At 38.4% G+C, this 23,614-nt stretch overlaps 1 protein-coding gene and 1 long non-coding RNA gene across 3 annotated transcripts in view; one reads left to right on the forward strand and one right to left on the reverse strand.

Moving 5' to 3' along the window:
- Positions 1–1,166: 1,166 nt before the first annotated feature.
- LOC112976027 (protein zyg-11 homolog B) overlaps positions 1,167–23,614 on the reverse strand; it is a 23,288-nt gene continuing 840 nt past the window's right edge. The window contains exons 1-14 of one of the 2 annotated variants that reach the window (XM_026086853.1): positions 23,281–23,414; positions 17,520–17,685; positions 14,234–14,988; positions 11,423–11,563; positions 10,229–10,405; positions 8,810–8,874; positions 8,004–8,103; positions 7,863–7,913; positions 7,517–7,678; positions 7,367–7,414; positions 6,578–6,775; positions 6,434–6,486; positions 5,637–5,734; positions 1,167–3,251 (exon numbers count right to left, since the gene is read on the reverse strand). In XM_026086853.1, coding sequence (XP_025942638.1) covers positions 3,061–3,251; positions 5,637–5,734; positions 6,434–6,486; positions 6,578–6,775; positions 7,367–7,414; positions 7,517–7,678; positions 7,863–7,913; positions 8,004–8,103; positions 8,810–8,874; positions 10,229–10,405; positions 11,423–11,563; positions 14,234–14,988; positions 17,520–17,571 — 2,091 coding nt within the window. In that variant the 5' untranslated portion in view covers positions 17,572–17,685; positions 23,281–23,414 and the 3' untranslated portion in view covers positions 1,167–3,060. Of the gene's footprint in view, positions 3,252–5,636; positions 5,735–6,433; positions 6,487–6,577; positions 6,776–7,366; positions 7,415–7,516; positions 7,679–7,862; positions 7,914–8,003; positions 8,104–8,809; positions 8,875–10,228; positions 10,406–11,422; positions 11,564–14,233; positions 14,989–17,519; positions 17,686–23,280; positions 23,415–23,614 lie in introns of those variants that run through there. The other variant, XM_026086852.1, reaches the window with a different exon arrangement.
- Positions 16,400–20,721, forward strand: LOC112976030. The gene is made up of 2 exons (XR_003256857.1): positions 16,400–16,499; positions 20,432–20,721. It is a non-coding gene; the product is annotated as an uncharacterized LOC112976030 (long non-coding RNA).

Below are 23,614 nucleotides of genomic sequence, written 5' to 3' on the forward strand. Positions count from 1 at the left end.
AGAGCAGGGAACGATCCTGCTTTCCACCTGGCACCACAACCACCGCCCTGGGCAGCGCTCCACGGCCACAGCCCCCCCCCCCCCCCCCCCCCCAGCGGTGGCAGCACATTTCTACAGGTGCGAGGGGAAGAAACGGTGCAGTTCAGATCCACTTTTGTAGGGCAAAAGGGCAGCGGGTCAGAGCGGAGCTGCGGACTCGCCTGCAGCCCCCCCAGCCGCGGTCCTGCTGACCAGCCTTGGCCGCAGCCATTGGGGCAGCACCGGAGGGACAGCACCAGCAGTCCCACTTGCATCTTTCCCAGAAATACATGCCTCCACTCACCAGCTGTGCACGTTTTCAACCATTTCAACAAATAGAGAATCCTCTCTTCCCAGCAAGCATTTCCCTTTGCGGCCTGCCTAGAAGTGGAAGTTATTTCCTCCCTGGGGGAAGCTCCCCAGCAGCGGACCATGCCGCATGCTTGGGCGGTAGCACCTCTGCCTTCACGGGCCTGCAGCCCTCCAGCACGCGAAGCACTAGAGCTGGAGAAAGGGATTTCTAGTAAATAAACCAGGTTACCAAAAGATGCTCAGGAAATATAAGTTAACCGCATTGGTTCATGCCAAGTTAAGTCTTAAGGCAAAACCCAAGTACACTAGGCCACCACGTTAATTCAACTGCAAGATACCTCAGCTGCAACTAAGTGAGGTAACTAACTTCAGCAGTTCATACATTTACAAGCAATTTCCTACGTAAAGGGCTGCAGAGGTAAAGCAGAGACATTTAAGGTCTTTGGCCTTCATAAAAAGATGACAAATGCCACTGGAGAAATACAAAATACAGAGTTTAAAAATTGCTTCCAGAAGTGTTCCTGGCAGGGACTACTGTAATGGCAGTTGCAAGTGAAGTGGGTTATTTCAGTAGAGTTGCACCTTGTAGCTCTTTTTCAGCTTAAAAGAATTCTGCTGTTTGCCCGAAGCACGTGGGAACAAAACAAGAAGGGTATGAAAAACCAATTTACTATCTCTGTGCTTGCTTGCTGCAGAATTTCAGGAAATGACACCTTCACCATCTAGACCGATGCCAGTGTCACACTCGCTTTGTGCTGCACGCAGTGGTGGATTTTCAGAGTTTTAGTTAATACACTTCAGCAAGTTCTCCTGTTATCAGGAAAAAAAAACATTACTGTAAAGAGAGTTGTCATATTTATTTTAAAATCTTGTGGTACCAATTGATTTATATTCCATTAACACCAATTCTGACAGTTTGTATTTCCATTTCATGCAGTGGATATTTCATAGCAAAAGTCCCATAGTGGACACATCCCGGCAAGGTAGTGGGAAAGGCCTGCAGGCCGTTTTCCAAACAAGCTTCATCATTTAAAGCTTCAGCCTGTTTCACTTCTTTTCGAATCAAGAAAACTGCATACAGCCACATATGCATAGGGAAATGATGCTAGCCACGTTATACTTTAGTACAAAAAACAGTCACACAACACTGATGAATTACTGGTGCAGTCCATTTTGAAGTTGCTGAAATACAGAAGATTAAAGATTACAGGTGATGTTTTTATTTGAAGGATGGGAATTTTGGTGAGAGGAAAGGGAGGAAGGGAAGGAATTAAAAATAGTAAAATACGGTCATCCTGAAAAAGCCATCCCTGCCTTACTACCGAACAGAAGTATTCCCTTTTTTAAACTGAATTACCAGTACATTTGCAGAAGAGTCTGTGAATATCAGTCAGTTGCCATGGAAATATGGAGACTACCCAGATAAACAGAAATAATGCTTGAAATAAAAGCAAATTTGAACTGGCACATAGCTTGCTTCCATCACTTGTATTTTATCAGGCATCTGTATACTGTGCAATTTTATCAGGCATCTGTATACTGTGCAATATTTTTCATTCAACACATCATTTGAAACCCACAGGTATCAGAGAAAGAAGTAAGTTGTTACAGTTAGCATCTCTATGTCAAATTTCACACTCCACAAAACAACACAATTGACACAGGGTTTACACAGAACACTGGGTGATATTTTGCACTGTGATGTCTTGGAAATATAATTCACCGCACAATACTGACAGAATATTTACAGAAAACAACAAAGCAATCATTAGTCTCTTATAAATAAGGTGACCAAATATCCTGGGCCTTCTATCAAGACATGCAATCTCCCATCACGATGAGAAGGACAGGTCAGTATTTTGCTCTGATGAGCCTTCTCCTTTCCCTACCAGTCTTCTAAAAGCAAAAGAAAAAATCCCCCACACAGCCAAGAGTATTCAAGCAAACAAACCGAAAAAGACTTCTTGTCATCAAGCTTAAAATTGCAAGCTTAGCTCATCCTTTTAGTATTATGTCTCCTTTTAATCCTGTTTCTATTGCTTTGCTCTAGCAAGTTTCCCCTTTCCCCGATGCAGGGCTGATCCCAACCTTACTAATAAAGCAGAGAGGGCTCAGGAGAGCCGAGCTGCAAAAAAGCATTGTTCTAGCAGCGAGGAAATCGGAAGAAGACAGCTTGCAGGCAAAAGGAAAGGGAAACTGAAGACCCCATTTGTGTTCAGAAGGGTTATGAGGCAACAGGACATTTTGGTCGCCTTAGTTACAAGTCTCATTGTAACCTGCATGCATACACTTTTGTTTTAATCTGTAAGAGTGTTGAATCTCACAATCACAAACAGCTCTATTCAAACACCAAACTGGTAAACAGTTTTATAAACAGCAATCATAGGGATGAAATAACTTTCTGTCCCAGAAGTCACAAAACAAGGTATTTCTAGAAGTCTTTTTTCCAGATGTGCATATTGATCTGTACAAGTCCCATCTCTTTGTAGCCAGCAATAATCCTACAGGTGTGACCAGCTCAAGCAGTGACCATGGTTCCTTTTACAAGTTGCATATGCGGTTGCCATTAAAGTTGACATTCACCATAGGTTACCATACATGGTTCTGGGTACCACAATTATCGGCAAATCACTTTAATGGTGACCACTATATTACAAGTTACTCCAACTACACACACATCATAAAGGATTATTACAAAGACAATACTTTACACTCTTATACCTGCAGCTTTCAGTTTGGTTTATTTTGTTGCTGTTTTCTACACGGAGGTGGTCTCCCATGACGCATAATATGTTTTTCCAAACTATCTAGGATGGCAATTGCAATTCGCTGTACATGTGGATCAGTCTGGACGTTTTCTTTGATGTTGTATAAGTGTTGTAAACCACCTTCTTCAATTAGCATRCTGCAGTACCTGGCGGCTGTAATAAGATTAAAAAAAAAAAAAAAAGTGAATTCTAAAAAAGAATCTACTGTTGAAGTAACAGATATTGTAAACATTTACTCAAATCCACTTTCATCTCCTAGACCGGTCAGCATTTAGGATGCTTCCTGCAGTGCCTACAGGACTGCACTGGTACTTTAATGGGCGACAGTGGAAGGAGAGAGCTCTTTCTGTGGTTATAAATACTGACAGGACTCGGACTGTCTCTGTTCAGTTTCCAAGTCTGTCTCAGAAGTTGACTAGAACGAGCCTTGGAACATGCACAGTATTCTCTCCCTCTCTCTCCCTCTTGTACATACATTTTAAGGGCGCATACATACGTTTTCAGAAGCAGGTACTAAGAGAATCAGAAGTATTATAGTATCTTTAAGTACCTAGGTAAAAACATAACCTTTACCAACAACCTCAGTATAGAACAGTTATCAAAAGTGGTATCAGATCCACTGCATCATTTGTACAGGCTTGTAGAGTGAACAGGAAAGAGTTCCTTAGAAAACAGTTTGCCAGCTACTACTGATGCTGACCTTTAACTAGTATTAAGTTGCTATGAATGCCTTTTCAGCAATAAAGTTATACTTTTCTTTCCACTTTTCTTATTGATTTAAAAAAGTTGGAAGCGGGTCTACATCAGCTCCAGTGTTAGTATATGCAGGGACAAGCCAGGAACAGAGCCATACATATGATGTATCACACAAGCTTCAGAAGTTGTTTAAAAGAAAAAAAAAAAAAAAAGTCAGAATGGCTGTAATGCAATCCACAGAACATTACCTCAGACGTGCCCAATTTCATCATTCATCTCAGTGAAGCAACACTGGCGTTAACAATTTAAATGCTGACATAAAATGTTTCATTAGGGATCACATTCACTGCAGTGCTACTAATATTTTAGTTAAGTTAGCTCAGCAAGGTGGATGGGGTGTAGCAAAACGGCAAGAGGAAAAACAAACAAACAAAAAACCAGTTCCATTTATTTCAGACTTTTTTATCCTCATCTAAAAAAGAGGAGGGCAAAATAAAATGCATCCCCTTTCCAGGATAAAAAAACTCCTTGGTGCCAAATACCAAAAACTTAGGATTTTTCCCCAAATTAATCATCATATTTCAGCATTAACCTACTCTGAGAGAAAATATCTTTATTACATTTGCTGTTTTGCCTTTGGTTTCTCTGCAGCTTTCTCTGGGAGCTTCTGGCAGCAACTATCATCAGAACTAAACATCAGGAATAAGGGAACCAGTGTTTTGATCTCAAATCAGGAATATGTCATCCAAGTATTCTCAGCCTCCCCGTTCTGCAGTGCAGTTACTCACTGTCAACACAAACCTCTGTGGCACATTGAAAGCCCAGAGGTTAGGGCAGCATAAAATGAACACTAAAAATAAATAGATCATATAGGACTATAGTGGCTTGACAGGTCTGAGGTGCAATGTGGAGGAGAAGGCTTGCTTTAATTTCACTAACATGGAATTACAGGGTCTTAATCAAAAACAGTTAACTAGAGTCCAGTCAGTAAAACAGCTTTATTTAACTTCTACTTTAACACAGGTATAGTCCTCACAGATCTCTGGACAATGTACCCTGGGAACAAAGTCTCAAAAGAATTACAGTTACRAGCTTTACAAACAACCATGGAGTAGGAAAACTGTACTTTATATGCAGTTATCTATTACACCATGTTATTGTTCRGTCCTGAACAGATATATTTCCACTATATATTTATATAGAAGTGGTGATTTGCGGGACTGTTCAGCCCTGGGATAAACAAGGATAGAGCTAACTGCTGTCAGGAGGATTAAACACTCGCACAGAAAACATCTTTAATACTTTAGAGGAAAGCTGCTTTATATATGGTAGAAATYAATGTGAATACACGTATTTATATCAAATTCACAAAGAAAAAAAAAAGAATAAGCATTAAATTCCATTAAAGTTTGCCCAGTCTTATGTTCAGGTATATGCAGTGGATTTATTTCCTTCCCTAGCACTTATGCGTTTCATCACATGCTCACAAAGCATTTTACAAACAAGATGTTGGTGTTCTCATTTTGCAGATGGGGAAAACGGATTAAGAAATTGACCTTCATGGCACAGCAAGTTATTGCAGAAAGGTGATTAGAGGCCAGGATTACCCAAAACTTCTGTTCTAATTGTAAGAGATGGCTACCTGCTACAATCCTTGTTCTTTAATTTAAGAATAATTTATCTTGCCTTTTACTCTTACTGTTATTCACATGTCCGAATAAAAGCAGCTGTTCAAGGAATACCATGAGGTATTCCCATGGGAAYTCCCATTTTTCCCAGTTCATGCTAGTGAATTTTATGCTAAAAAAGCATGAATAAATGTCATTTTGCCTTAATACATACGATTTTTGCTGCAAACATGCTGCATGGCCCACACTGCCCATAACTGTACACCAGGTGTCATGAAGCAGCCAAGTAGAGGAAAAAATGGATTGAAAGACCTAGTAAAAGAAAAAAGAAAAAGAAAAAAGAAAAAAAGAGATGATCAGCAACTCACTTTGCTACTAGAATATTATTACTTCAGAGAACACATGTTGTCTACCCATTTAGCCATAGGTTTAACAAGGAGAAACATTTGATAAGTCAGTGTTTTAGATGCAGCAGGTGACTGACTTTTAATACTTAAGACAGTTACTACCAAAAATGTGCAGAATAAATGGTATTCTTTTACCATAACACTTGGATGCCTCCTACTCCTTAGAAATAGGAATAAACAGTTGAAATGATAAGGATTGGAGGGCCAGTAATTATCTAATTGCACTTGTTGGCTTCAAACCTCTTTTTCTAGGACAGATAGTAGTAACCTAGTGTTAGCCAGTATAACCTTATTGGTCAGTCGTTGCTTACAGTCTTTTAGACATGCAGCTGAATACCATAATAGAGAAGCAGGGAGAAGAACATTACATTTTTCTCTTACAGGAGTCCCTAGCTGACTCTACCCTTCTTTTATCACAGAGGGAAACCCAACCAGCTGTGTATTTTGAGCCAATAAGTCTTCTGAGTTGGCTTCTTTTGAGCCAATTGTCTTCTACCAGACAAAACCATGTTTGGCATGTGGCTTACTCTGCTTCAGAAACAAGCTTTTAAATCTAGTTCAGTTCTACCGTATTTTCCAAATTATAAATCAAGACAATAGTTACCTGTAAGCCACCATCTCACATTCTGGAGTTGGCCAATTCAAAATGGCAGAATGCTGCAAAATACAGAACCAAGAACACTCAGTGTTAAATGCAAACAGAAAATTATAAAATACAGTATAATAAAGTGCACTGTCTTTTCTGTACCAGTTGTTCAAGAAGAGAGGTCCTCTGGCTGCGACTTAGTGTCCAGGCCTGCTCTCCTCGAGATATCAAATGAGCAATAATCCCTGCTGCAAAGTAGCTGACTTCCACCTCAACACTGTGCAGTAATTTACTGATGTGGTCTATAAAGTCTTTCCACATTAACTCGGAGTGGAGTTCTTTAACTTCAGCTATGTTATTCTGTGAGAAAAAAAGAATTAAGAATATATCAACAGAAATACCACCATACAAAGGAGATGAATAYATAAACTTGAACTACGTGGTGCATATAAATATGAGATGAGATCTTTGTACATCCAGGTAACAGGCAGATACCAAAATACTACTTTTGCCTTTGAAAATGTTTCCAGTTTACTGCAGGAATTTGCCTCAAAATAAAAAGATTTTCTCATAAATAATTTAAGATCATTAGTACAGAGATTATACTATTTTAAAGGCTAATTTATAACATTCTCAAATACAGTAATTTCATAAACAGTGTGCWAATCTGAATTCCATTGACTTTCAACCTACTCCTTGTGTTTAGACCCATCAGAAGCCCTTTCTTAGAAGCTCTTTTTGTTCACAGTAACCATGCATTTCAAAATAACTAGTGGTTTTGGAGRATTGGCAAAACAGTCCAAAACAGTGTGAGTTACGAAAAATGCACACTATAAAGATTAAAGAAGAATTTTAGTGTTAGGCAAGTTTTCAGATTAACATTTTCAGATTAACATTAACATATCATGTTTTAAAAGTCTATGGATTTCAGGCATTTTTTATTCATCTCACCAGAAGTCCCAGAACTTTCTGTTGGATGGATGACTCAGATGGAAAAGACTGAAAAAAAGAAAAAAAAAAGTTACCACTTATGCTTATTACTGAAACAATGTTAATTATAAACCTAGGTTGATAATCCACAACCAAAACCATACTTCTCACCTCTAAGACTCTCATGAAAAGTTCTAGCCCTTGATTTTCAATGAAGTGCCGACACGTTGTTGGAGATTCATCAGTGAGGTTCCAAAGTGCGCTCAGCGTGAACTTGAGGGTAGTATCTACAAGATTCTGATTTGTTTTCTGTTTAACTATTTGAAGAAGTTGCTGGGAAAAATAAAACAAACCAAAAAGCCTAGTTAYGATTGCATATCAAAAAAATATATATTAGCTTCGATGTTTTCTAGGAATTCTATCTACTTACTTTTATTCTATATCTTTAGAAATACTGTTATCATGAATAGCTACAGAGGGCTGGTATTTCTGACTGTCAAGAAAGTATCCAACTTACCCTAACAATGAAGAGCTCTGCACCAAGTTGAGCTGTTTGTTCTGTTGAAAGCTATAAAAAAAAAAAAATAAAACCCTATCAGCATTTTTTTTCCAGACATTAGAAATACTATCTGATCTTTTAAAAATTTAAGTTTTGTACCTTTGCAGCAAGAATGGAAATTATGGCTACAGCCATCCTTTGCATGTTTTGATCTTCATGATTACACAGCCACTGCATAACAAGTTTGGCTGCTTCGAACCTGAAAGTTAAAAATAACTTTATTTTCAGAAGTTTCCTAAGTCTTAATAAAAGAAAGATGCACACAGAAAACACATTAGATGTAAATGCATTAAGCCAAAAAAATAGAAGAAGTACGCCATGTAACAAAAAGGTAGAAACACACAGCAAAATTACAGGTACTGCATGAGCCTCAGTAGGCTTTGAGGTGTTTGCTTAGGGTCTCTAACTTCAGATTATGTATCAAAGCGCACAGGAAAACCTTCTAAAGAAGAAAGAAAGTTTTTACGCAATCTTCTGAAACATCAGACCAACATGCTTCAAAGCCTTTGGGCAAAACATGTGCRCAGAAAAATCTCTGCAAAAGCAGTCCCATACTCCCCTGGAGAAATCCTGATTTCTGTTACACCTGATTAGTGGTAGACCTATCCAGCTGAAGTCAAAATACCTATATACCAAAGGATTTTTTTCAGACCTACATTCAAAATAATCATGAATTGTGGACCCAAAATACCCCAGGCCAGACAAATTCAGCATGTTAGAATGATTTAAACTGAGCAAACTGAGATCAGAAACAAACTTTGTGAATGATCATCAAGCCTCCAGGGTAGCCACACACTTTCGAAAGACCAAGAAAGTTATGAGCTTATTTCAGTACTAAGCAGCCACCACAGAAAAAAAACATTCCAAGATACTACAACTCATTTTAATTGACATATAAAACTTGCCTGTTAAATGGAACATCCTGAAGGATTCTGTCACTGCATAGTGAAAGAAGGCAATTCTTTTGCAGCTATAAGAAATAAAAATTACTTCATCAGAMACACACATATTTCAGAATGCTTTCTTTCTATGAATCATTAAACATATTCCCATTTTTATTATGAGCTGTACTGAAAATGACTGTAACAAAAAAAACAAAAAAAAGGAAAAGGTCAGTCTGAGAAAGGGAAAAAAAAAAAAAGAACTTTTGAGCAAAATTAATCTTTTCACAGTGGGATTCACTTTCCCTCTTGTATTTAAATTTATGCACCTCTAACATGAGTGGAGTTCTGAAAATGCCACAGTTTTCTTCAAAACTATATCCCAAACAGAGTAGAAGGAAAGCCAGCTGAATGCTCAAAGCCCATTAAACTTTAAATGTGAAAGTTGGAAAAAAAAAATCCCCCCCCCAAAAAAGCTTTCAGAAATCAACCAAAATATTTCTTCGGACATTTATCTGTAACTATGAATATAACTATAGGTATGAATGGAAGAGAAGCTCTATGCAAGATACCAAATTAGAGTTCATTTACCTCCTAGTACATCACCTTAAAAATTGATGTTTTCAATAGTGAGACTTGCCCAAATCACATTATTTCATCCAAGGACTGTCCAAGCATACAGGACTTTTCCGAAAGCCAGCAGTATCTCATTCTATATTATTAATGTTACCAGTTGCTTGATCAATGATGCAACTCTCAAACTCCTAACACACAGCCGATCGCTCAGAAACCAGCTTAGTAATTAGAGACTTCTCAAAGGATTTCCACATTGACTCTTTGAAGGAAAATGTTCCTTCAATGCATTAATCATTCTTTATCAAGCAAAAACCTTTAGATAATCATAAGGAAATAATWTGGATCCACATATCCAAAGTTTGCCAGAAGAGATGTTTTATTTGTTTTCAACAAAAGACAATGTAACCACTTTGCATTTCTACTTAAATTCTGCCTGGATAATGGTTCTGTCAAGATAAAAATCAGTTTTCATTACATATCCAATAGCATTACCTCTTGGTTTCCATCTCTCTTTTCTGTTTTGGCTTTTGTTTTTGATACGTGCAAGGTAGTATTCACTATTGTCAGTAAGATTACCTCAAATAATGGCTGATTCGTACTACAGTATTTTCTATTTCATTCATGACTTTAATTTCATTAAAGTCCTCTTAAAAAGCCACATTAGGGGAATACTAATTCTGCTAACTACAGTCCTATAAGGCAGGAAGTACAAAAGGAAGCAATATTCCATGTGAATCCTGCACAAATACATCTGTATGTGTACCTGTTCACAGCTGCTCTTGAGATTGCGAGATGTGGAAAAATCTTTTCCAAGAGCCACAAGACAACASAGAAACCTACAGAAAATAATGAAACCTAGTCTTTTACCTGTTGATGATTTGGGAAATGTTCCATGGCCTTCAGGAGCAAGTGAGTGACATCAGCCAGAAGTCGTACAGGCATGCCTGCTGCTAAGTCTTGCTTGGTTAGGTTAAAGACGCACGCGCTTGCTGCTAACTGCACAGGCAAGTTCAGGGGGTGATTTCTCATTCCAACAACCACAAGCTGAAATGCAAGAGTTTTGCCCACGTTACTTGCGCACACACCCCAAGAGCAATCCACTGCYGCTGGAGGCTGCAACAGTGACTCACAGCACCCACTTTCTGCCTGCCTTTTACCTAAGGGAAAAATCCATCTGGTGTGATTTTAATTCTCAATAAGAACATTTCCTTCTGCTCAGTGATTCAAAGCAGACAACCGATACTTCTCTGAGTCCTTTTGCACTGCTTGTAGCAACCTCTCAAAGGAGATCTGCACGGAGCGCAAGGGATTCTTAGGAAGATCCAAGGTTTGCTCTATACCCCTGGGTARAACCACCAAACCCTTTCAGAGATGAATGAGGTCGGACAGGCTTTCTGCAGTGTAATGGAAGCGATGTATCGGATTATTATTTGGTGACTAACCATTTAAGATCACATCCTAAGCTGCTGGTTTAGTATATACTTATCACAACTCCTTCCTGAAGTGTCATCTGTTCTGCTGATGCCTCTTTTTATGATCACAGAAGAAACTAAACCATTTCTGGTGTTCCARCAATGTAAAGCCAATGTCTAGAATGGGTTTCTAAGGAAGTTTCTTGGAATTGCCACTAGTTAGCCCAATATATAACACTATTTGTTCGCTTGTTACCATACTGGAAGCTGACAGTGAATAGAAATACCAGRGAATTAGGCTAGGCAAACCTTTGATTTGACCCAGTATAGATATGTTCCAAAGACATAATTCAGCACCTGAAGRCAATTTCAAATCATATGCAAAGTTACCTGAAAAAATTAAAATTGCAATGCTACTAAACAGCCTAGAATATTTTAACCTAACATAATACACTGCTAGGGCATCTTCTCCATCTCTATTCTTAAGTCATTGTTGATTTTTATCTGACACTAAAATTTTAAGATTAAAAATCCCAATAAAAATGTAAAAGCTCATAAAATAATTTATACCATGGTTTTTGAGATGGCCTCCTTAAGTTCAGTTTAAAAAACAATTCAYGAATTTCTTATCAAAAGTATACTATTTTACCTTTAAAATTTCAGGCTTTGTTTTTTCCATTACGTGTGTCAGGCTAAATAAATGAAAGAGTGCTTCTCTCACAAAGAAGGCCCGCTCACTGTAACGCTTCAGTGCTTCAGAAATCTGAGTTTCATTTGCTTCTCCTGACACCTATGAACAGAGAAACAATCTTCAGTTCACAATGTCATCACTTTATTTTAAAATTTTTGCTCTTAAGTGCAAAGCTGCAATTTCAAAGGTGGTGATATTTTAGCCAAGTCCTTCAGAAGGCAAATGATTATATTATCTGCCCACATTAATCTAGAGCTACACAATCTTCAAACATTCTTCATAAGATGATAGCATCCACTTGTATAAGCCAAAATTAGGATTCAATCATGTCTTTAAGCAGAACTGTATGAAACCACTAAGTAAACGTAGCATTTCTAGCCAATAAAAATTGATTGTGACACACCAAATGCTTAAAAGCAATATTTGTAATTGAATGCTCTATCAAATGAAGCTGATAAACTGCGGAAGATGATATTTCAGCTGTAATTTTTTGGCACTCAGTTCTACCTCCATCAATGGACAATATTTCCACTCTTTGCCTACAACAAGTTTCTTTCAAGGTAAATCAATAGCAACAGCTTTACAGCCCTGTATTAAAGAACACATACTCATTGCAAAAGAAGAGTGCTCTTAAAACCAGACTTGAAATACATGCAAAAACTAAAGAATGATCTAATTTAGGTGAAGAGTGCATTAGAAGCTATGGGCTGCTGACTTAATATGAGCTTAAATTTAGAATAATAAATCAGAAACTAGCTACAGATTTTTCCACTTCCCAACCTGGTGTGTTTTCCACTTACTGTGTTTTATCTACTTTATAACTCTAAGTTGCGTACCTGTAGATGGTTTGTTCCTCGGTCCTACTGTTTAATGAACCATTGCTGCAGCCACTGTTTTTCAAAATTCTTATGGAAGGATGCAGAACTTGTTCTACTTAATTTGCCACATAAGGGAAAGCAAATGTTCATAGACTGAAGTGTCATGTTCCTTGCATCCTGTAYTATATAGGGCCAAATTTTTCAAAACTTGCTGGAATACCAGGCATGTATTACAGCCTTCCGAGAACTGATACCGTCTTGGGTTTTGCTTTATATTCTCTACTGATTAAGCCAGGGCAATCGTATCTACTGAGCAAGGAAATGTTTTGCAGCCAATTATACACTACACGAAGAATTTACACACAGCTTCATGATGTTCTACCACCACRTCCACCTCAACTGTTATATAACCTAAAATTAAATGTTTAGTCTTTCAAGAATTTTCTATAACCAGGTGATACAAAAACTGTTGTAAAGATAGAAATATTCTACTTTTAATGTCTCCACAAGTGCTGCGTCCTGTTTATTCTTTAGTAGTATCTAGACTAAGCAGCTGAATGTTTCAATATTGTCACTAATGAATTTCAGCGCACAAAATCAATTCCCGCCTACAGTCTCTTCTTGACAACTAAGCCTTTGAGGAAAGAATATGAACTGCATTTTGCTAACTCCACTGCTAAAAATCCATCATGATTTTCATGTTATTAGAACCTTCTTCATTCCTGTCTTTTCATTTCACAATCACTCACATAAAGCATATATTCTAAATAGCAAGGATTATATTATGTTGTAGAAAATGTGAGGTGTCATTTCCTGATGCTGTACGCCAATTATGTGAAATGGGACCCTGCTTTCTACACCACAGCATTTTGACATCCATACATGCTGCTGTCAGCTGTGACAACCGTGTAAGTACTCAAGAGACCTGGACATTAATGATTGCCAAAAGTTCCAAGCAAAAATGATTATGATAAAATTGTTATAACTGTGTTATTTCACTTGCCTACAGCCAGAGCATTCTAAATGTTATAAATCAAATTTTAAAACTCAGCTTGCACAGGAGACAGACTAAAGTACAGCCACATTATGCAAACTCTTCTTCATTCCACCTGCAGTCTCCAATCACTCTCATGGCACAGTAGAAGACAAAACTGTCCACCTCTTGGTCAAGGCTGCTATAGCATTGACACTGACATGTCTAAAACATCTTGCTCCTTTAATGCTGACCCCTTTACACAGGGCACAGGACAGGCTCACTYTCCAGTTCTATAAGTATACGCATCTTCTAAAGAAAGAGGAGCAACTTCTTGTTGCCCAGCACTAAAAGATAAATAAATGCACTTCARCAAACATCACCTCATCCTAAGGGGCCAAGTAATTTAGGATTTGCACAGGAAGAGGAACTATTTCATCCTGAGTAATTGCTTCTTACACATGCATCACCAAAAGACCTTTCAAGGTGGGTGGAAATATTGTAATTAGGAAATAGAAGTGGTGATGGAGTAAAGCGGCAGATCAGTTATTAAGTTTTGTTACATCTRCTGTGTTAAGCATGAAGTGCTCAAAGTTTATGCAAATTGCCCCATCGGCTCTTACATATTGCTGTCTTATGCTAGAGGCCATGCTGAAAACCAGAGAATATGACTCTAATAAATGACTTCAGACTAGACAAAGTTCAGGTTTCTTAGATCTGATATCTTAAATCAGGACTTGATGCTCACCAAAAAGGCACAGGAAATAGATGTTTTTTACAATAGTATTTTGTAAAATTAGCAGATTCTGTGCCAAAAAATAAGCAGCAGTTTGATAGACAATCAGTAATCACAATTAACGGATGAAAGATGAACCTACAGCTTCCTTCGGAAACACCCACAAATATTTGTTACAAATGATTAGTTCTATTTTTCCTGAATATTTTAATTTTTCAGTACAATTAATCCCCCCACTTAACCTTTAGGTTTCCTTCTCCTGTTAGAAACTCTGAGTAGCCGGCATCTGTAGCTAGCAGTCCTACAAACTGCATTGTTGGCCGTTGCTGAATAAATGCTTCTACAGCCTTATCCGTAACATGCTTTCTTCCAGAAATGTCCAGAGACACAAGGTTAGGCAAGATATCTTTCTGTTCCAGTAAACGAAGTGCTATGTCTGATGTGAACTGTTTATCATCTGAAATATCAAGATGATTTAGATATTTTAGTTCTCTTATAACATCCAAAATCTGCGTTGTGGTCATTTTCAAGCATTTCAGGTGGTGCATGGTCAAAGATTTGAGACGGTCTTTGCAGGTAAGGAGTGCAGTTATGTCAGTGACAGAGGTGTTCGATATATCCAGACTTTCCAATCTAGGAAGCGAAGCAACATCTGCCAAGTCCTCATTGTAGAACAGAACATTGGTAATACTCAATGCACGAAGCCCGGACAGCTGGCTGAAGCACCTTTCGTAGGGGTCTTCCAAGGAAAGAGTTAATGAGTTCAGCACAAGGCATTGAAGGTTTTGTTGGATCCATTTATTGCTGCCAAGTCCACTTATAATGTCCGTGATTGTTATGTCTGCGTTCACCCCAGTAGCATCAAGTTCTACCAGCTTGTGATGGCAGAATGCTTTCCGGAAAGCCACAGCGGAGATTTTTGCTTTCCGGATACAAGCTCGTTTCAAACGCATCTGGTTGCCTCGGAAGATGCCCACAGTTCCRTCATTCAGCAGCCCTGTTGGAAAAGAGCATTAGCATTTGGCTCTAGCATTCTATAACATAGCTCTTAATTTCAAAAGCCCAAATGAAAAAAAAGTAAGAGGTGTTAACAAAGAGAATTAATTGCAAAATAATGCATAGCGTATCATTATGTCACTGCTTCCAAAATTCTGCATTTCAGATTCTGCTTTTAAGATTATGATCTCACTTGTGGAAAATTCCAGGTTTGAAAAATTGGAATTAAAATTGGAGCTAAATTAAATTAAAATGCAGTACATACACAACACCTACTTGGCTGAGAACATGCAACATGCAATAAATGAAATGTGGACATGATTCAAAACCTTTCAGACTACAGCCTGCATTTTCTGGATTTTCTCACAGTGACTGGTTAGAAATGTGATAAAAACAGAATTATGTAATTTCTGAAAGCTTTCTGTCCTCCCAGACGTGCTCTTCCTTGATCATTTTTGTTAACCTTAAGAGAAGTGCAATACCAGCAATCAATGAACAGTTTCCATTTTGCTTTAACTAAACTGAATAATTCAGCATTTGATTGAATTCATAAGTAGGATCAATACAGTAAGCTAATGAAGTTCTCTCATATAGTCTCCATGAAGAAGGTAGGAGTGTTGCTCAGAAACAAGCTAAATGTRAGAAAGGAACCCAAAAAGCATTTCAAAGAGAAGAAAGAGGAGAACAAGGAAAGAGAGTGGGATGGAGAAAAAGACAGCAATGAAAAAAGAAAATACAAGGATCTTGTCTGAGATTATAATCCTTCTGCTGTGTAGCCAGAAACCTGCATATGCAGTCCTGTCTCGCAGCATGCTGGCAACATCTTAACTGAAATAATAGGTTTAGTTCTATGCACAAGATTATCCAAAATGCATAGGAAACCAAGATTTCTTATTTTTATCATATCAGTAGTGTGATTACTGCATTATAGAAAGTCATAAGAGAAGGCTATGACTGCGTAAGCATGCACACAAGGGGAGCAGGAAGCGTCCTTCTAGTTTCACTCTGGAGGGTTATAAACTCCTGTTTTGAACCTTCTATCTACAGACATACTGAGCATAGGAAAGAAACTGAAAATGCAATATATTTGAATAAAAAAGTTGTCATCACTACAGTTTGTCTGAATTTAAGTCACTAGCTAGACTTCCTCTGTGAGGATGTCAAATTAATATTAAGATTTGCAGATCTTTCTAAAGAACAAGCAGTTCAGGCATTTCTGATCAGGTAGTTGAGGCATTTCTCTTTTGCAGAGAAAGCAAAAATAGGGGGGGAGACAACTGGTACCCGGGAGAAAGATTAAGTGCAATAAATAATTTGGTAAAATATTACTAAATGACATCTACATTTTTGCTAATCTTTTCACTTGAGGATCAAGTTAGGCTGTGTCACTAGCCTACTTCAGCCACACCCTGCTTATCTGGCAGGCACTTCGTGACATGCTGCACCCTCTCTGACACAGTATTTGCGGTCTCTCTGCAGCTGGAACCGTCCTCACCGCTACTAGCACTGGTAGTAAGTTTCTGTTCCTTGAATCTGGTTTCTTGAGACTACTCTAAACAATTATGTATCAGAAGGCAACGCATGTTGAAGATGGAGGGGGGTTGGGGTTTGCTTTTTGTTTTTTTAGAACCATTGCCTGGGTTATACGGGACTGGAAACAGCTGGGAAAAGCTGAAATTCCACTAACAAGACTAACAAGACTCAAGTGATTTATTAGTCACATCCATCCTACAGATGCAGGGTCAGATGCAGGGTTCTTGATATCAGAAAAATCATTTAAACAGACCAAGTCTCATCTCTACATAAAGTCTCCAGAAATGAGTCTTCAGCCGCTTCTTTTTCAGCCTAATTCCCTCTTTTCATGCTAAGACGCCTTTATTGACATAAATTTAACATTTTCCTTTGTCATGCTTAAAGCAAACAACCAAATAAGATGGTAGCCCTCCCCTCAAATATGTGCTGACAGAAAGCATATAAGTCAGTACCTAAAATGTAAAAAGACAAAAATGTGGTTTTCRTAGGCTTTTTTTAATAACAGATTTGAAACTGACTGCTTTTTAGCAAATAATTCCACTTCATCAAATGTGCTAAGAGAGCTGAGAAACTTGTATACAGCACTAAACACACTGACAGTTAARAAAACATAATTCAATTAATTGCTCTGCAGAAGACATCATTGCTATCAATTATTAGACATTTGAGCACCATTAGAAAAGCAGGATTCAATAAATCCAAAAAGTGACCAAAAGAAGAATCTAAGGGGAAAAAAACACTGATGTTCAATTAAAGCAACATTAAATTAAAATTGTAACTATGAGACAAAAGACTTTCTATTGAGAGCTTTGTATATAGCTAGGCAGCATTCAGTCGAAGCTGTGGCAAAGCTGGAGTAACAGAAATTCTCTATTAAGAGATTATGAAATACAGTTTAAACAGCTCCAATATCAGATTCGACCACTAAATACACCAGCACTACCGTGTCACATTCCAGCAAAATATTTTCACTGATGAYCCGCAAGTAATTGTTTTTACCGTGAAAAGCCATCGTCTGCAGCAATCGATCCGCCACTTCTTGAGGAAACATCCCCGGCTCCTGCAAGCAGAGCGTCCCATCTTGCCTTTCCGTGCAGAACTTCTCTAGGTTGGCGGTCAGGAAATTCAAACAGATGTCAAGCAAAGAATAAGGAGACGCTTCCTCCTGCCACGTGCAAGACAAGGAAACAAATGAGATTTACTCACATCATTGTCTGTCTACGAACGTTCCATTCCTCTACCGTGTTCTTGTTAGGCAAATCATTTTTTTGTTAGTCTGATTCTCTCTGCGACAGGCAAACATTGCAAAAGGAGAGGTCCATCTCTGGAGGCACGCAGCAAGCGTACCTCAGGTCACGGGATAAACCAGCGGCCACGCTGATGGGCCGTCCCCTCCCACAGCCCCGCTTGCCTGTCCCACGAGACAACTAAAGTCCTGCCTGCATTCACGGAGGAAGAAGAGTATTTTCCTCATTTCTGATAAGAAAATTTGAAATTATGAAGTCTACTGGGAATTAATGAATCAAGATAGACTGATAGATGAAAATCATGTATCAATAAAATGATAAGCATGAAAAGACAGCACCTACTATTCTAAAAACTTGGAAGGCCTGGCATCAGGCTTTCTAAGTATTTTGGTATCCAAAGATGCAGATAGGAGATAATAAAAAGTTCAGGCGCTCTTGAAAACCCTGCTAGTTACTTAAGTATCTTTAAATAATTGCAACAGAGTGCTCAGTTATTCAATTCACAAAACACAATTAATCAATTACTGTTTTGTTTTGAACTAAATCACTTTAGCTTTGAAATGTGTTTGCAGCCCACTAAACTGCCAGTAAAAAAAAGCTGTTTTTGTCTATCTAGCTCAATTATAATTTCCATCAAGGTTTAACAAGAAAGATGTCAAAGTAAAATACATATTTGAAAAGTATATGATTCATAGATTTGTTTTAACTTACTAAAAAGTATGTTGGAGACACATATGTACCAAACATGGCATAAAAACAACCCAGCTTGCAGATAAACATGGTCTAATTACAACATCAGTCAATTAAAGTAAAAATCTGTTTTGGAAAATAAATCATACAAATGCAATATAGGAGCAAAAATGATAGCATTATTTAAATCAAATTTTACTTCTTTGATTAATCTTTAATTTAAGTCAACCCACATCAGAAATCTACTGCCAAGCTACAGTAGAAATGTAGATAAATTCTGATACTGAAAAGGGCAGCTAAAGCTTCAGATCAAAAAAGGAGACTTGAAAAGACCTACTTTAGTCCCAAACTTTGTGCAGCAATAAAGCAACAATTACTACAGTCTTCCTTCTGATTATAGATACCTTTTTCCCCTTTTTATGCTAAGGACCTGGAAACCATATGCAGTAGTACCTCAGGTACAAAGGACAAAGCAGAATATAAACTTAAACGATACCTTCAGAGATTAAGATTGTCTGTTTAATAAGAAAAACTCCAAGTATTTGTTAATTCAGTGCCTAATAATAGCCTACTGTTTTCAGTCACACAAATTAATCAACATAACGCATGACTCAGGAGCACTGTGAATCATGCCCAGCACTACACAAAGGCGGCTGAGTGACTGGTACAAACTCCCTCAGATCATTTTGAAAATAACAGCGTCAACTGTTGCCACATCTCATCCATAGGTAAAACTGTGGCTTGCCTTTTAGACTGAACGTTCTGGATGATTTCACCTTTCTTTTCTAGATCACTTTGACTTCTCYTCTGTTGCTTCATTTGCCTCATATGCTCATCAGAGAAATACAGAAATATATAAAAGGTTACACAGAAGAAATATACAGAAAAATACGACAAATGCATCTTTTAAAATCAGCTGCATGTATCTGAAGGTTGGGAGGCACCACAACAGGTCAAAGACAGCTCTGACGCTTATCTTTAATGATTCATGTTTTGTCAACACAGACACTGTAGTTTAATACAGAGTCTGAAGACTAAAGTACAGGTGCGGGAACTAGAAACTCTAAATTATTCAAATGCAAGCTCTTTCTGCAGCATTTGACATGCAGCTTCCAACCCCTTTGACTCGATTTCTCTATCTATAAAGAAAAATACGCATATTTGTCTCACAGAGATCTCCTGTGCTTAAAGGAGATCTTTAGTGCTTAAAGTTAAAAAACAAAAAAACAAAAAAACACTCGATTGTTACATTGTTGGCGAAATAGGAGTTATTTTTCTGATGTGACTTGCTGAAAACAGCTATTTTGGCTGCCTCACACTTTAAGCTGATATGAAAGGGAGGGAGAGAATTTGGAATCTTTAATATCTTTTGTTTCTTGGTAACATGCAAAAATGCCTGAAATACTTCTAAAGAGAAATCCAACTACTTACTCAAAAATAGGACATTTTTAAAGGAAAGGGGAAAGATTTCTTTTTACCCTGAAATTAATACACATGCCCAGGAGCTGCATGACAGCTGCTGACTTGAACAGAAATCAGAGCCCTTGCTCAAAAGCCTAGAAACATTCCCACYGAACCAAAGACATCCTCATCTCTCATTAGCTCCTGGGCTTGGAATTTGCTGCTTAAGTATGACAGAAACAGAATACTGGCTCTGTTAATTCCTTCTGGCACTGTCCCATCATTTCTGCCAGAAAAGCTAAAATACTTCATGTATCAGCATGCAAACTCTGAAGAGAATTTTTGGCCTTGCAGACAGGCTGCTAACAAATAAATCAGAAAGCTATCAACCAATACCTCCAACTGGGCAATCTCTAATTTGGATCTATTATTTTAATTTTAATATTAAATAAGCACTTTAAAAGTCCATAAAGGACATCGCCATAACAATAAAGACGTAGCCCACTAGCAGGAATCAATGATACTGTTGTTTCCATGCATAATTTTTATTAACTTCACTTATTCCATTTGTAGGAGACATGAAGAGATGTTTGTAATGTTTCTTTAACTTGTTGCAAGAAGACGGAAGAAACACAGCCAATGAAGGCTCGTAAGGCAACCTGAGCACATAAGGAAAACATTTTTATCCATATCTAATAAAGTTCCTCGACAAGCATCAGCAAAATGATATCCTGGGTTGTCTACTGCTGGAACAGAACAGCTGGAGTGTATCCTGTAAACCTCTTACGTGAACCAGCAGCATTCCCCTTCTCTAGTACATCCTGTGCCCCTTTATTTAAAAAATAATATTGCCCAGCTAAAGATCTCAGAGTCGGAGTCTTCATTTGTATTTAAATGCTCACAAGTTTAGCATTTAAATATTCCTTGTCTCTGCTGAAACTAGTTATGCTTTTGAACGCCAATTTGAAAACAAACTGGGCTTTTGTTTTCGGTTCATTTCCCTTTCTGCTTCTAATACTCTAAAATGCAATGCTTTAAATTAATGTCAACCACAGCTCAGGATTTTTTTTTTAAATTCAGAAATATTTGAGTAGGACTTTTATTAGGTAGAGTTGACTTTTGTCATAGCCATCTTAAATATTTGATAGTTCAGTTTAACCTCAGGGTTTCTTTCATTTTATCAAACCAATTCAGCGGACAGTCAAAAAAATAAAACAAAAAAAAACCCCAAACCACAGACTGTGCATTGCATGATACAAATCTTGACACCTTCGTTAGCTAAAACTTACATTAATAATAGTAAGATGACACATCTAAAACCAACTAATTAACAGAATGAAACAGAAAATAGAGTAACTCCATTCAGATGGACTTTTTAAGGCTTATTTCAATTAACTATTTAAAAAAATAACTCTGTTCATGCTTAATATAACCAAGGTAAAGATAAAAAGAGGGGGGAGGGGAAACTGCATGGCTGTTGGCATCTAACAGTAATCTAATACAGGTAGCAGACTGAAATGCAATACCTGCTTCGATATGATGCCATCCAGTTCAGCTTATGGGCATACGCACTAACGTCATTGGCATGTTTTCACAAAGAACACTCTTCTCCACATTTTCTTTTAAAACCTTCTCATATCAACTTTAAATACTGCTAGAATGTATTTTACCCTATATTACAAAATCCAGATATAAAAAAGCTGATAAAGGGACATCTTAAAAGCACCTGGAATAATTCAGAGAATCCTAAACCTAGTATTACGCCTACGTTAACTGGTTGAGGGTGAGTAAGTATCAAAATTAAATCCTGCTCCTTTTGAAAGGCATTACCATGCAACCACCCGCTTATACAACAGCAACAGAGGGAAATTAAAAAAAAAAAAAAAAAAGACAGGGGTTTAACTGACATTTTCCATCAGGAATAGCAGTCTAACTTTGCAGGAAAACTAAATTCCACAGCTATACAGGTCTTTTTCACTATAGGCATTGTGAGCCTACCATCTCACCCTGAAAGATTTTGTTCCTTTTAGCTTCATGTCTCAGACTCACTAAACAAAACAAACAAAAAAAACCCACACTTTTTTCCCATAGGTAGTTTTTGATCAGGTTTTCATCAATCAACCTGTATAAAGTCTTTGAAGACAGATACCAATTTCAGCTTCAACAGAACAATTTTCATGGCTTACTCTCAACTTCTATATCCATTTATTTTGGTATGACAAAAACTGAATGTGCAAGGTTTCCGTATACTCTACAAGGCCCATTTGCTTTTTTTTTCCTTGAAAGCTCAAAGGAGATAGGATATAGGATAAGGGACTTTTCAAATAGTGGCAATTATTTCCCTCAAGAAGCTGGCAGGAAAATGAGAGCTAATTCAGGGCCTTAGTTACTGGTTTGGGACATTCTGTGTTTTTCACTGTTTTCGCCCTCCCCACAGCCCTAAGGCTTTATTTACATTCTTAAAATAATCCAAAAGTAGTAGCAACTCAAGTTACGGTCAACAGAATTTTTCCAAGCCCTAATAAAGGAAGGGGAAGGCAGTGAAAAAAAAACCACAGATAGTTCAGTGATTGATGCTATAGAGAAAGCTTTTTGATTATCCTGCTTAGGTTAAAAGGAATGAAACAGAAGTAGGCGATTTATTAGCTAGCAGACTAAAGAAAAGACTAGGAGCAGAATTCACCACATTTAATATTTTCATTAATTATTCTGGCACAACCAGTGGGATCACGCTGATTAAAGCTGCTAGGCACACCAAGTTGGGAGAGATCATGAGGGGACTAAAATTAAACAGTGCAATATGCAAGGCCACCTATTTGCAGATAATATCGAGAACTCCAGACAGGCGTTCATCAGTTAAAAATGACTGGAGAGGAGAACCTGAGTGGTTTGCTTAATCACAGGAAAAAAACGTGATGCAGCCACAGAAGGTGTCAGGAGAGGCATCGAGCAAAAATAAGGAAGTATGAGTGTCATATCCAAGGCACTAGGAGACCTCAGGGGACTGTTTAAGTTCAGGAAATATTTGCACCATTTCTGTTCGAACTTAACAGTTACTAGGACGCCCAGGAAAAAAAAGCTTGTTGGCCAGAAGAGACAAAACCAGCCTATTCGTCCAGCAGATCAAAAGGTGCCAGGAGATCCGAGTGCTGCCTATAAACGTGGTGTTGTGAATAAGCACTAGAGAAGGAGAAAGGCTATTAAGGTAAAGCACAACGCCAGCGCAGCAACCAATGCGTGTGCAATCGCCACGGATTAAAATTTTGCCATAAACGCAGAGGTCGGGACGTGGCTCCTGAGCACCAAACAGGGAAGTCCTACCTGGCAGGACAGCGGGGGCAAAAAAGGTAACTACCTTTAAAACACAGACCGGAAAAGAAACAAAAAAAAGAAGTTTATTAAGGGATTAAATGAAGCGATACCTGCAATAACACGGGATTAGGCTAGATAACCCAGGAGGCTCCTGGCAGTGCTTTGAAAGCGAATATGCACACTCATCTCTCACACAGGGGAGCCGCCGGAGCAGCATCCCCCCCCGGCCCCGCGCTGCTCCGAGGCCTGGCTTTAGCGCAGAGAAACGCTGTTTTCGCCCCCGGCCACTGCCGCAGCGAGGCCCAGGCCGGGCCCCCGAGCTCCCCCCGCGCCGCGCACCCCCAGCCCCGCTGAGGGAAGCTCCCGCGCTTGAGCCCCTTCCACGTAACCGGCAGCCGCGGGGGCTACGCGGCGGCGCGGGCGCCCCGCTCCTGCCCGGCGCCT

Source organism: Apteryx rowi, unplaced genomic scaffold (genome assembly GCF_003343035.1).
Source record: "Apteryx rowi isolate R43461 unplaced genomic scaffold, aptRow1 scaffold_7, whole genome shotgun sequence".
In the NCBI taxonomy this organism is placed as follows: Eukaryota; Metazoa; Chordata; class Aves; order Apterygiformes; family Apterygidae; genus Apteryx; species Apteryx rowi.